Source organism: Python bivittatus, unplaced genomic scaffold (assembly GCF_059951505.1).
Source record: "Python bivittatus isolate LINGU-HERP-01145 unplaced genomic scaffold, Pbiv_v1 ctg000320_np1212, whole genome shotgun sequence".
In the NCBI taxonomy this organism is placed as follows: Eukaryota; Metazoa; Chordata; class Lepidosauria; order Squamata; family Pythonidae; genus Python; species Python bivittatus.
Window position 1 is genome coordinate 10482653 of NW_028277052.1, and position 13767 is coordinate 10496419.

The window sequence follows — 13767 nt, forward strand, 5'->3', positions numbered from 1 at the left end:
CCCGTCAGCTAAGCGTGAGCAATACTCATCCCTTTATTTAAAAGCAAATGTTTTCTTCCACTGTCTCCCACAATGTCAGTGCTACAGGGTTGATAGCTACCCCTGTACTGCTCTGTTCCCATTTAGCTGACCAAAGTTGCTAATAGTAGTTCAAGTGCTATGATCTAACTTGGTTGCTGTGATCTTTCTTCTCTGAATCTTTATCTTTTGAGTTTCCCTAAACTCCAAGGTTTTTGTATCAAACAGATTTGTGTTCCAGGAAAAAAAAACCCAAGCTGTTGTTGTCTATAAACAATGGTCAGAAAAGAAAATTAGATTTACTTTCCTGGGTTGGTTTATGTTAGTCCGTCATTTTTTCAGTTAACTGACAGGAAAAGAATGCAGCCCACTTTGAAAAACCAACATTGTATTATGGAGAAACAAAATGTCTGAAACTGAAGATAAAATTGAGTATATGTTTGGTTTCTAAGAGACCTCATTTCAGAGTTAACACTGCCTGCAGCCATAAATAAAACATAACATTTAGGTGAACTGAAAAATGAAATACTGATCATAGAATATTCCCTAACCTGATCTCCTCCTGATATGTTGGGATTATACCTTCCAGAATTCCCCAGCCAACACAATTTGCTGCCCAGCATTGGCCAATGTCATACTCAGAAAGCCACAACCAGTCACATTAACTTTTTAAATCAAGATTCATGTTCAGGCAATAGCAGCTTTCAGAATAACTAATGGAGGTACATCTTATTTATTTATGGGACTTATATGGCCACCCATCTTATACATAATAATCCTAGGTGGCTCACAACAACAACCAATAAAAACAGAAAGATAAAACAACAATCTAACCTTACAAGGAAAACAATACAATGTCCCATCAACTCCATATTTGCTAGGCTCACTCCCATCCTAGCCTAACACTTGGGGGAAGAACCAGGTCTTCATGGCCTTCTGGAAGGCTAAGCGGGTGGAGGCCCTCCTTATGAATCAGAAGATAATGTTTTTAAAAGGCCAAACAAACCCAGGACTCAGTGTTGCCACTATGGAGTCATTCATGTTTCAGCCTTGTAAATTGTCTTTTCCAATGGGATATTAAACCATGCTGAGATGAATATGGAACCTGGAGGTGATCCACAGCTCCCACGAGACAGACCAGAACTCTCCATTAGGACATTCTAGAAATTGGCCTCAAATCATTTCAGTTTTCTGTCTTCTTCCTTCCTTGTACAGATGACAAAGCCTTCTCCTTTAAGCTCTTGAAAAGGAATGAAAGTTAATTGCTTCAGTGGTGGTTGAGCCTATAATAAGAATTATTTTCCATTTCAAAGGGCATGGGCATGTCCAATGTACCCCCTATATACCAGAAAATAGTATTTTGGGGCCATTTCAGTGTTTATGAAAGTCAAGTCAATTATATTTACCGAGGGCCAGGGGAGAGAGAAAGAAAGAGTTATATTTATTGGAAGCCTAATACCTTCCCCCTGCTTTCCTGTTTTATTTGTCCTCCAATCTGTTTGGCTCCTGAAATCTCTAAGCATTTTAGGAAGCTGGGATCAGCAAGGTTTGTTCTGTGTTGCCATAACAACTGTCTCCATGGAAATAACGATCCAATGAGAGAACTTTTATAGAGTCAGTTATGGCCCCCTCTTTATTTTTTGCACCATTACAGAACCTGCTTTTTTGCTTGTTTGTTTGATTGTTTTGATAAATGTTGATAGCCAGCAGCAGGGCTTCTAGTCCAAGTCATTCACTTCTTCTGCTTCTCCTTCCCCACTTGGAATTGCATTAGACAACTAAATGTGAAGCCCTACATTGGAACAGTGAACATGAACAACAGTGTTGCCGATAGCTCCATACTTCCTGCAAGCCAGGAAGAGAGTGGGAGACTTTGCACAATCTGGCACTCTGCCTTGGACAGCTTTGAAAAGCTAGAGATCAGCTGTCTGTCTTGCAAGGCTATCTGAGGCTTGATGCTGGCAAGGAATATTTTCCTGTACTTATTTCAAGCCAGAAACAGAAGGAGAATCTGCCAGATTTGATTTCACAACTGAAAAGTAGAGTGCAAGCTTGCACATGCATTTTGTCCTCGTGCTAGTAGAGTTCCACAAGAAAATATTGCCTTGTGCATGTTGCACAATTAATTTATGTGTATCTAATATTTAGCAACTTTCTTTTTGGGTATGGATAGACTTGTTTTTCATCCATAATTCTTACTGTGAGAATCCTACTTACTGAAGGTCAGTTCTGTTCCATGTTTTACTTACCTTTACATTTTTTGATGAAAGTGATGTATACATGTTTTGATTTTTTTAAACAAACATTTTTTCCCTATACTTTTTCACACATGTCTACATCTGCCACGTATTTTGGACAATATGTTCCAAAATCCATAGACATTACTATGTTGATTTTGACTAGTAAGCATTGAAGCCTAAAACATTTGAAGGACAACAAGTTCATGTAGCTGGTACAAACCCAAGACTCAGTGGTGTAACTTTGTGCCATCATTATTAATGTATTTTTAAAACAAAACTGGGCTCAAAGAATTTTTAATCTGGCAGCATCATATAAACATCTCCACCGTAAGCAAGATTGTGGGAGTATTAGAATTTTGTAGTTTATAGTGCTGTGATATTTCATCTCAGCTGCAGTGAGCTGTGTGTGGTAATACAGATTGGGGAACAAATAATTGGTTTAGAGTGTGATTTCCTCCATGAAATCTTCATAATCAGCAACCTCATTAAGAAGATAGTCAATTTGTCTTGTCTCATAGATAATATAGAAACACCTCTAATTCTGTCTCTTTACCCACCTGCAAAACAAAACATGCTCATTTTTCATTACAGTGTACCTCTGGTATTGCTTAAATAGCTCATCTGGTAGACACTGCAATTGTAACTTATTATTCCTTCTGACTTGAAAAATAATGAATTGGTCCTTTTCTATTATGTGGCCACAATTACTTAACATGTTACTATTTTCTTAACAATTGATATGCTTAAATGTTCTCTTTAAAATACAACAAATATAGATGTTGGATCAGGTTCCTCATCTATATGTTAAAAGGTTACATAGTTCAGAGTATTTGCCTTGACTCTTAATAGTAGAAAGAGGAAATTATTTTGAAAGATAAGGGGATTGTGGAATATAATATACAGCATTATATGTATCTAGTCTTTCTAACTATTGCACTGGACTATTTTCAGAATCCCTTTGATTTTTTTTTTATCATGAAGCTGACATTGAAACATTGTACCTAGACTATTTTAAGCAAGTGTGTCATTGTTGAGAGATTTGGGTTTTTTTCTTTTTTAACCTAGCCTTAAAAACAAATTTTACTTCCAAGAATATTAAATATTTTCATACTGGGCCATTCGAAAGGCCATGTAATCCAGAATTCAGTCTTCATCTGAGGTTTGTTAACTCTTCTGGATAGCTCACAAGCAAGTCATGATGGAGAGGCTACCTCCTGTTGCTCTCAGCATTGGTTCATAGGAGTAATGCTGCCTTTGAGCTAGTAGCTCCGTTGCCAGCCATGTTTGAGATGCTAAGTAATTTGACATTTTCTAGACTGACCTTACATGACTCTGCACCAGTCTGAATATATCTGAAAAGCACTAGATTGGGGAAGCTGCTATATAAATGTATAATCAAAATTCTTCTTATTCTCAATGTTCAGAAGCGTGTCACTACTTCTGGAGCAAAAAAGGCACCAAACCACCGAACAGAATTTGTTTATTAAGAGGAATTGCAAAGTTTATGGAAAGTTTTTTTTTTTAGTTAATCTTCAGTATACCAGAGGTGGGAGAGAACAGTAAAAGAAATGATCCAAAGAAGAATGAGCTTGCTCCTTGGCCATGGTTTGGTTCTTCGGTGCTGCAGGATAGAATGGAGTACCTTGAATACTGAACAACAGTTTTATATGCTGCAACATTTTACTGTTGTCCTTTTTTAATAAGTAGTACTTTCCATTACAACATCTAGTGATCATGTATTCTATGCCAGGGTTCCTCAGCCTTGGTGACTTGAAGATGTGTGGACCTCACCTCCCAGAATTCTGGGAGTAGTGGTCCACACGTCTTCAAGTCGCCAAGGTTGAGGAATCCTGTTCTATGCTACAAGCTCTTCACTCAGTGTATGCTTGATTGCTGTGATCTGTTGTCTGTCAATTTAATTGAATGGCCCTTCATTTTAATACTGTAGGAGAGGAAAATAAACCTCCCCTTATTTTTGTGATTCCCCCTAAATTGAAAGGATTTGGTTCGCTTTAGCCTTTCCCCATAGGGATGATGATTAAACTGTGATAATTTTAGCTGCCCTTCTCAAGCTACAATTTTTTTTTTTTTTGAAATCACGGTATCCTAAACTGAACACAATATTCTGTGTTTGAACCATCATGGAAAAACCATTGCTGCTATTTTCTCCTCCTTTTCCTATTCCCGACACTGAATCTACCCTTTCAGTAGTGCAGCAAAATGAATTGAATTTTTAATGAATTTTTAATCAGCTTACTTCCTGGGCATTAGGAGCCAATCAAGTTTGGTTAGTATAGATGCGACCTGTGAGTTTTGCACTTCACATTAACTTCAGCCTCTCACCGGAAGGCTGAGTTAACTGTTTAGAGCAGACCGTTTGAACATTTTCACCATCTACTTGAGCTTTCTGTGTCCTGAACCCAGATCATTTTAGGGGTAAGCAATGCCTAAACATTTCTTCTGGCTTAGTATTTACTTATAAATGTGAAACCCTCTCCTCGGTGACTACTATGAAAAACTGGAGGATTAATCTAGTCCTTATGCACTTTCAGTTCTCTTTTTTTAAACTCCTTGTCTATCTGGCTCCCTGGTATGTACTTCTGTACAAACATGACTACATGATAACTTTAATTACATTTTGTTTGTTTCTCTTTGAAACAACAAAACAAAATACTTGCTTGAAATTTTGGTTAAACTGGGTTGGACTTTTTGGTAATTTGATCTTCATGTTGAACTTTGGTAACATTTGGGTTATTGTTTCCAACTAGTGCTCTGACTACTGTCTAGTATTAAACCAAAGTATTTCTAGTTAATTCCATTATCTGGTATCTTGAAATATACTCCTGTATTTTATCCAGAACCCTTGCCACCACTGGAATTTGCCATTTTTGGCCTGGTGCAATTTGGTAATTTTGAAATAATTGAAGATTCACCCTATTGTGCCTTCTACCTAATGCATTTTGCACTTCAGTTTTGTTTTAATACAGTTTTATTTGAAATGTTATTCTTTGGACATGGATTTTTATCTACAATAAATCTGCAGTGATTAAGGTTTTTTTAATATTTCTAATCTGATGATATTTTATACTATTTAGGTGCACAGAATAACTGCACTTCAGGTACTGTTTTGCTCCGTACATGCATCCTTTTTTCCCATGTTCTTTTTCTGATATTTCACAAATTCTCATCACTGGGTACTCATGAAAGTACATGATGAATCAGTCTTGCATACACTATTTGGTAGCCAAGGTCTGCTCAGTCTCTGAATTTAGAGACCACTTGAGAACCCGTGGGATATAAATGTAATATTTTTATTAAAAATATATGATAGGATAATAAACAGATGTGCTAACTTATATTTGGTTTCCAGTGAGAATTGATATATAAGCACACAGATCCTTGTAGCTAGACAGAAACAAAAGGAAATCCCCACTTTAAATATCTTGTTCAGGTGTAATTTATATAAGTGGCTTATTTTTTCTGAGCAGTTCAACACCCACAGTTCTTTTGCATTAACGAAGCAAATTTCTTCTCAAAAGTGTTTGACATTTTACTTTTGGTGAGGTGAAAGTCTGGTATATACTTCTATGATTACTTAGTGAATTTTGCTTTTTTTTTTAATTTCTGAAGAGTTACATTATCCTGTGGCTGAAAGCACTTGGGACAGGAGAAATTATTTTGAGTTGTTATTTTTTGATATAAATGATCCATAGCCTTGTTGTAAAATAACCTACAAGAGAATGAGGCTTTTGGATTTCCACACTGCTGTTTTTAGTTGTTTGTGCAGATCCCTTCTTGCTTATTAGAGTCATTGTTTAGACCAGGCTAGTTGGGGAATTCTGGGAGTTGAAGTCCACACATCTGAAAGTTGCCAAGGTTGAGAAACACTGGTTTAGACACCTCCTTGTTGGTTGCTGGAGGTTAGTGAGGAGATTCTGATTCCGTGGAAGCTAAGGCAACTTCTGTATCCTTGCCCTGGATGATACTAGACCAAGGAGAATGTGCCTGGATGTTCAAAGGACTCAGAAAGGGTAGCACCAAGTGCCTGCCGCTCCTTTGTAATCTTCTGCCACTGTAGTCATATGTCACCCAATTCAGCAAATTTAAATAGTAGAAGTAAACCCAGATGTCATTTAAGGGAAAAAGAAGAAAACTGAGTGCAAAGTTAGCTTTCTGCTCAAACTTTTTGTAGGTTCGCTGTGCTCCATTGTCTTGTCCTGTCCCCATGTTACAATTCTATCTTTCAGGAGGAAAGAATTTGTCTCCCATGTTACCAAGCCTGACCGCACTTACCCTTTTGTTTTGCTATTTTTAACTTTTTCTTTTGTCTTGGAGGCTGCCCAGCACTAGATAGATTTCTGTATGTAGAAGGATGGGAGGTTAGTGTGACTGAGTAACATAAGAAGACATAGCCACCTTCTGAATGGAGACAATTATTCTTTTCTAGCATGGTCAGTTTCTGTTATTTGTTGCTTTCAGCCACAGAAGAGTATCAACATGTCTTATTTTTGGGAAACCTCCATAGTCCAGTTTAAGCTGGCACATCTGCCAGCCTTATGGAACTTGATGATATAGACTATCTTCTTCAGCTTGGATGTATTGGACTTTAAGATTCTAAATTTCTATCTGTAGCCAATATAACTCTGCTGCCTAAAGATACTGGGGATCAAAAGCCAATACATCTGAATGTTGCAGGACTGGAGAAGGTTGGTGTAAACTGTCATGTAAGCCCTAAAGATGATATAGGAGAGTTGCATCTTGGGAAGGGCTTGTTGAAGGTGGACTGATGCCCTTCTAGAACTGGTATATTCCTTATATGGATTATTGCTGTTCTTATGTCAAACTGATTGATACTCAGTCTCTTTCTCTTTTTCCTCAGGAAACAGGAACAGTTCCAGGCAAATCCTGACAGTTACAATGGAGCTGTGCGAGAGAACTACACTTGGTCTCAAGACTATAGTGACCTGGAAATTAAAGTTCCAGTGCCTAAGCATGTTCTGAAAGGCAGACAGGTAATGAGCATATGAGAAGTTATTTGGCCCATTTGGCTGATAGATTCCCCACCTCTCCTAGTAAAATGCCTACTGTAACACTGTTTGGCATTCTGCCCTTACTTCCTCCATGGCTGAGAGCAATAATTCTGTCCTATAGCAATCCAAATTTGTTTAATGCTTCAGCTGTTTCAAACCATCCTCCAGCATTAAATAAGTTTGGATTGCCACTAGTCAGATCAAAATATAAAGGGAGAACAACAGTGTAATGATTGCAGAATATCCCAGTCCAATGCCTGGTGACCTCAGTTAGAACAGCTCCTGGGATGCATGCAGCTCTCCAGTCTCCCCAAATTGTGGAGATTGTGTTGTCAAAATTGGGTGGCAAATGTTAATTTTTAACTTCACCCCCCTCACTTTTAAATTAAAGCAGCAATGAAAATAGGAGGCCCTGATGGGCTTAATGCTGCTAGTTGCTGTTGAAGTGCTCTAAAGCCCCTCAAAACATTAAAAAAGGGGTCAAGAAACAGGCATAGCAGGGATTCCAGGAATTATCTTTACTGTAGTAAGTAGACATGGAGAGCCATGGAGATGGCCTTGAAGGGAATATTCAGAAGCTGTAACAGAAGCAAGGGCAGAAGCAATCCTTAAGCCCTGGGAAAGGAATTAGAATTAGAAAGAGCCTCAGGCTGGCTCCTCCTTGGCTTTAAGGGGTATAAGTGGGAGGAAAGGTAAAACACAAGCAGACTTGAAGGATTCTGTTACTATAGCCCATCTCAATAGAGTTCTAGTCTTCCTCTGGAGTCAGTTTCCTAATCTGCTCTACCTTGTCAGGTTGACAATAGAATAGCATAATCTTGAAAGTCAAGTTCTTCTCTATCCCATCTTATACCAGATAAAATTAAGGTAGAGTTAGGCTTAGTTTGAGTTTCTTCGTCTGCTTATGGTATGCAGAAAAAACTTCATATGCAGATTTATAATGGTAACAAAAAGAAACCAGGGGAAGGTATCTTTAGGACTTAATTTCCCTGGCATAATTACATAGTAATTTATTTACCTTTCTGACTTCTTCACCAGATGCAGTCTTTTAATGTATAAAGTGAATTGAGTGTCTTTATCTTGATTTGCTACTTTTATCCATGAAAAAGTAGTAGAATGAACATCTCTGCTTGGGGGAGACTATTTGTACTGAAACATCAACCTATTCTGCTTTTGCGGTGATTATTGCCCATTACTGTTAAGCTGACATAACCAGCACAGGCCAGGCATTGTGTAAACAAACTCATTGATTTTGACTAGATTTTCCCGAGGGATGTGATTTACCAGGATTCCTTTTCTACTCTGCGCCCTGGGACTATGCTTTGTAGAGTATGAAGTATTTTTAAATGTTGATTGCTAGATTTGCTTCTTCTGCAAGCAAAGTGGCTTGTAAAGAGGGTTTTTAAGATGGTTGGTGTCTGTTCATAAAGCATCTAGCAGAGGTGGGTATCCAGTTCATTCCATGTGGCTTCTCTGGATTGGTGACTCAAAAGAAAGTGGAGTTAGGCTGGACTTGGATGACTCCTACTTTGGAGGGATCATTTAATTCCTCATTGTGTTACTTTGCCCTCAGGCTTCTGCTCCAGGACTATCAGCTATGAGAGAAGACAGCATGCTTAGGTTGGGAAATCTCTGGGAAGGGAACCTGCTTTCCCTGGAGTCTTTCTCATGTTTGCTTAATAGCTAAGCAGGGTTGGATCTGGTTTGTACTTTCTGGGAGTCACCAGAAAATCCAAGGGAATAGGTTAGAGTGGGGACTTCAAAAATACATCCCCACGAAGGCAGGATCAACCTTCTTTCATATTTTTGCCAAGGGAATTAAACCAGTGTGTGTGCAGTCATCAGGAGACATGCTTAGCTTGAAGGAGGCTTTCTTTTTTTCTAGTTTGTGATACCTCTCCTCACCCCTCTCCATCTTCATACCATTTTCCTTGACGTTCTTTTCTGAGCAGAAGAGTGATGCAGTTTATTTTGTCAGTCTTAGATTGGCATAGCTCTATTACGGTCCTCTTACAGAGGGGGAGATGGAGATGTACACAGGCAGAGGCAATGTATTGACTGAAGTGGTTAAAGTGTAGGGTTATTTTTTAAATTTCCTAATATCAGAGAACAAGAAAGTTGTGTGTATGCATGTGTGACTTTTTTCCATTTGTAAAGTGACTTGTTTTTCTTAAGAATTCAGGGCAGCTGAATCAAGCATTCTGATTTGGTACATCTGCTTCAGCTTGCATTAGCTCTGTATCAGAATTGCAGGAGCATCAGCTGACACAGACAGGGTAATAAGGCTGTTTAGCAGGTGCTCTGAAATCAGCAGAGGAAGCAGTACCTACAAAGGTGTCCGCAGCAACACTCACTGGCTTCAAAATGGTGAGTGTGACTGAGCAAGCAAAGCCCTGTCCCTTTTACATGCATGCAGTGCATGTGATACCCATTAAAAAGGGACGGGCCTTTGATTGCTCAGTCGTGCTTGCCATTTTGAAGCCAATGACTTGCTGTGGATGCCTCTGCTACATAATTCATGATGAAGAAATAAACATCTTATAGCTATACTTCCTATCCTGTACATCCTATGTACAAGTAGCAGAAAACCTTGTATTGTGTCCTCCAACCTCCCTTTCACCTCCAGCATAATTGAAGAAATCAGAAGTGTTTGCTTCCATTTTCAACTAGCTACATTTTCTTGTTAGATCCAGATTTGGACAAAGTAGGGTTATCAGGAGAGCCAGTTTGGTGTAGTGGTTAAGGCATCAGGCTACACACTGGGAGACTGTGAGTTCTAGTCCCACCTTGGGCCAGTCACTCACTCTCAGCTCTAGGAAGAAGGCAATAGCAAATCACTTTTGAAAATCTTGCCAAGAAAACTGCAGGGACTTGTCCAGGCAGTTGCCAGGAATCAACACTGATTTGAAGACACACACCAAAAAAAAAAGGGGTGGGGTGGTTATCTTATGTATGACTTAAGGAAACAAACCAGCTTTAAACCATGAATCAAGAGCTTGGCTTTTCCTAAACTGCAATTAACTACAGTTTTGATTCATATGTAAGAAGCAACCAGAGTTAATTGAAAGCAGAACCTAAGACTTCCAAATCAGTTGTGGCTGTGCCAGAAGAGAAAAGGGGAAGGGGGAGTACATAAATCCCAAAGTTATACATTTAACATTCAGTTGTGGTTAAGCTTTAGTGTTATATCTGAGCTGGAACAGATTATCCTAGGGTCAGCATCCTGTGTATCAAGCTGAAGATCAAGTGTTTCCAAGAAATTCTCAATAGTTGTCAATTATTGGTTGTTCCCAGTCAGTGGCATATTGCCTCTGAACATGAAGGCTTCATTAAACTGTCTTAGGCAATACCTATTTATAGCCCGTCCTCTATAAATTTATCTACTCTTGAAATTTAAAGCAGTCTAAACAATTGGTCTTCTTGTGGCAGAAGATGCCATAAATTGTGCACTGTATAAAAAACTGTTTTCGTTAAAGCTTTCAGGAGAACCTTAGCCAAGAAAACTGAAAACGGGCCGCTCCCTCCCCACATGAAGCAAAAGCAGGAGCCTTTCCTTAGGTTGTGGATTTAGAACAGTGAAAGAAAGTGTTCTCCTGTCCACAGCTTTGAGGGCTGCCCACTGCATCATGACCAGGTTCAGTTCCTCACAATGAGGATCTTAAGGCCTTGACCTCCCTACTGTTCCATAGAGTTGCACTGGTCACTTTTTTCCCCACTATAGTATGGAAAAAGCAGCAGTTTCTTCCCCCTTGGGTAGTGCAGCATCTTGTGCTAGCTCTGGTGAGGATTCAGTTGGATTCAGAAAATGGGAAGCAATAAATCAGGGTTGGGGGTGGGTGGGTTGTGCTTTGTGTTTCAACCTCAACTTTTTTAATGAACAGCCCAGCAAAAGCAGTGAGGACACCTACTGTCCCTGCAATCCACAGTTGGACAACTGTTGTAGTCACTTAATGTTATTTTCTTATTTTACTGCTTGTTTCCCTGAATATAAATCCATCTGCCAAACTGCAGTGCAGTTTAGCTAAGAAAGTCATCCTTGTAATCAGAAAACAAAACTGGCAAAAGTGGTTTTTGTTTGACTGATCTATGATACTGAAACTAAATTGATTTAGCACTGGCCACATTTACACATGGCTTGTTCTGAGAGGAGCATGTTTAGAGTCCCTAACTGATCCTCCTTCACCTGCTGAGTGACAAAATGATGAGCTGAAAAACATACTGTGGGCTCCCTCTTCCTGTTTCTTCTATGTCTAGGTTAACCTGTTAAATCTTGGGCTCCTCAGTTTCTGGGGATATGTCAAATTATTAGCATACAAAAAGTAGCAATCTATACAATTCATTATTTCCATTTACATCCACCCTTTATAATAGGTATCTCAGGACAAGTAATACCAATAATGCAGGGGGAGGGAATTTTTGGTTCTAAGAATGTGTTGGACTTCCTGGTCCTATAAGCACCAGATAATATTGTTGCTGAGCAGGGAAGGTGATGATCAATGATAGGTTAGTGCTCCAGACTTAATGGAATAATACTATGTGGATTGATAACTGTTGCTGTCTGCCCAGCATTAGTGATACAAACATTAGTATAGCATTAATAACTCTGGCGAGGGACTTGTACTTTGAACATGTTGATCTGGGTTATGCAATTGTGTTGTGCATTATGTATCTACAGAAATGCAGTCCTTATTTGTATTTTAGATCAGAAAAAAAGGTTTCTTGTTAATGTATTTATAGTTGAAGGACTGTGTGTATTCTATATCTTAGCAAGATGATAAAGTTGTAACCCTTATGACTGAACTCAGGTATGGCCAATGTCACATATTTTCTAAGCCAACGAAATGCTGAACACACTTCAGAGCTACTTATTTGTTCTGTCCATGATTCCTTTTATTAAATCAGCTGTCTTTCTAGAAAGCAATGACCATACAAAATACATGTTTATTTACTACTAAAACCGGGCAGTCTTGTATACCAGAGCTAGGAAACCCATCACCCTCCAGGGATTGTTGAACTATAACTCTTCAGTCCTAATTAGCATAATCAGTATAAAAGGAGGTGGGAGTTGGTAGTTCAGCATAATCTGGAGGGTTCTATTATCCGAATCCCATTGGACTTAATAGCACTTACTTCAGAGTAAACATGTATACACTTACACTGTAAAATAACATTTAAATAATGAATTATGCAGGAGCACTTACAATGAGAACCTCAAAGACAATGCCAAAGAAAAAAACATGGATGATTCAATTGCTAAATGTCTGCTTTTAAATGCTTGTTTGTTGCAAGATGAGGACCAGATCTGAGAAAATGGCTCAGTAAGGCCAATATCTTGTTGAGTTACTCCCAGTTTTAGTACTAAAAAGGAATAATAATTAATACTGCTAATACTACACCTTCCTCCTGGAAGCAGCGAGGCACCTGTACCATATTCCTGACTGTATATACCATACCAATAGAGGCGAATATGTATATGTCATATAGTTGCCATTTCTGTTTCGTATGAGGAACCTGACTTCCCTTGGAGGGAGCTGCTTGCAGTAAAAGGATTAGCCTCCCACCTTTTCCCCTTGCAGTTCTGGACTGTGTTCTATGAAAGAACAGCTTCCCTACTTGCTTGTTTTCATTTTCCACTCAACCTGGCTTTGCAGACTGCTACCTTAAAAGGGGTGTACACTGGGCATGTGTGTTTCTTTCTGTCTTCTGTTAAACGAAGCACAAGTCACTCCCACGCAACTTGACCCATTCGTTGTTTATGAATAATCCTTTTATATATTGTAGGACCTGTGGACTTGGTTAGATAACAAATGCTAGAAGTCCATAAATTAGAGATTCAAAAGTGTGTTGTTTCCTTTGTACTGCATTGCGATTGTATTCCAATCTTTTACTGTAACCCTGAAAGGAGTACTAAGGGATGAGTCACCTTGCTAATTAATTTTTCTATGTTTTTTCAGGTTTCTGTGGACATCAGCAGTAATTCAATCCATGTTGCAGTGGTAGAGGGAAGTGGACGCCGTGTGCTCATGGAAGGCACCCTTACCCACAAGATCAATATAGAGAACTCTGTCTGGAGTCTAGAACCTGGAAAATGTATTCTAGTAAGGACTACCTCATCATTTCATTTCAGTGTGTGTGTGTGTGTGCGCGCGCACATGTATATACATTCGCATGCAAACACACATTGTTATATATTTATTTTTTAAAAATTGAATGTGAACTGCTTTTAGCTTAATATGGTGGGCAGATATTCTTTCTGAAGTACATAATGGAGGCATTGGTAATCTTTGCTGCAAAAATGTCAAGTGTAACTGCATATATGATTCCACAGTTTTGTTTTTAATGTCTGATATTCTTCTTTGCTATCATAGAACTCGAGGCTTTTGCATGTGCTCTGTCACCAAGACACTAACCAGACCTGAAAAGTTATACTTTAACAGAAGTGCTTCATCTTGAGATTTCAGATCATGTTCTTCCTTTTA

General features: G+C 38.8%; 1 protein-coding gene across 1 annotated transcript in view; it reads left to right on the forward strand.

The window, feature by feature from the left end:
* The window catches only part of NUDCD3 (NudC domain containing 3), a 43701-nt gene that overhangs the window by 15141 nt on the left and 14793 nt on the right, over positions 1–13767 (forward strand). The window contains exons 3-4 of the mRNA XM_007420036.3: positions 7138–7270; positions 13243–13386. Of these exons, the coding sequence (XP_007420098.2) occupies positions 7138–7270; positions 13243–13386 (277 nt within the window). The remainder of the gene's footprint in view (positions 1–7137; positions 7271–13242; positions 13387–13767) is intronic.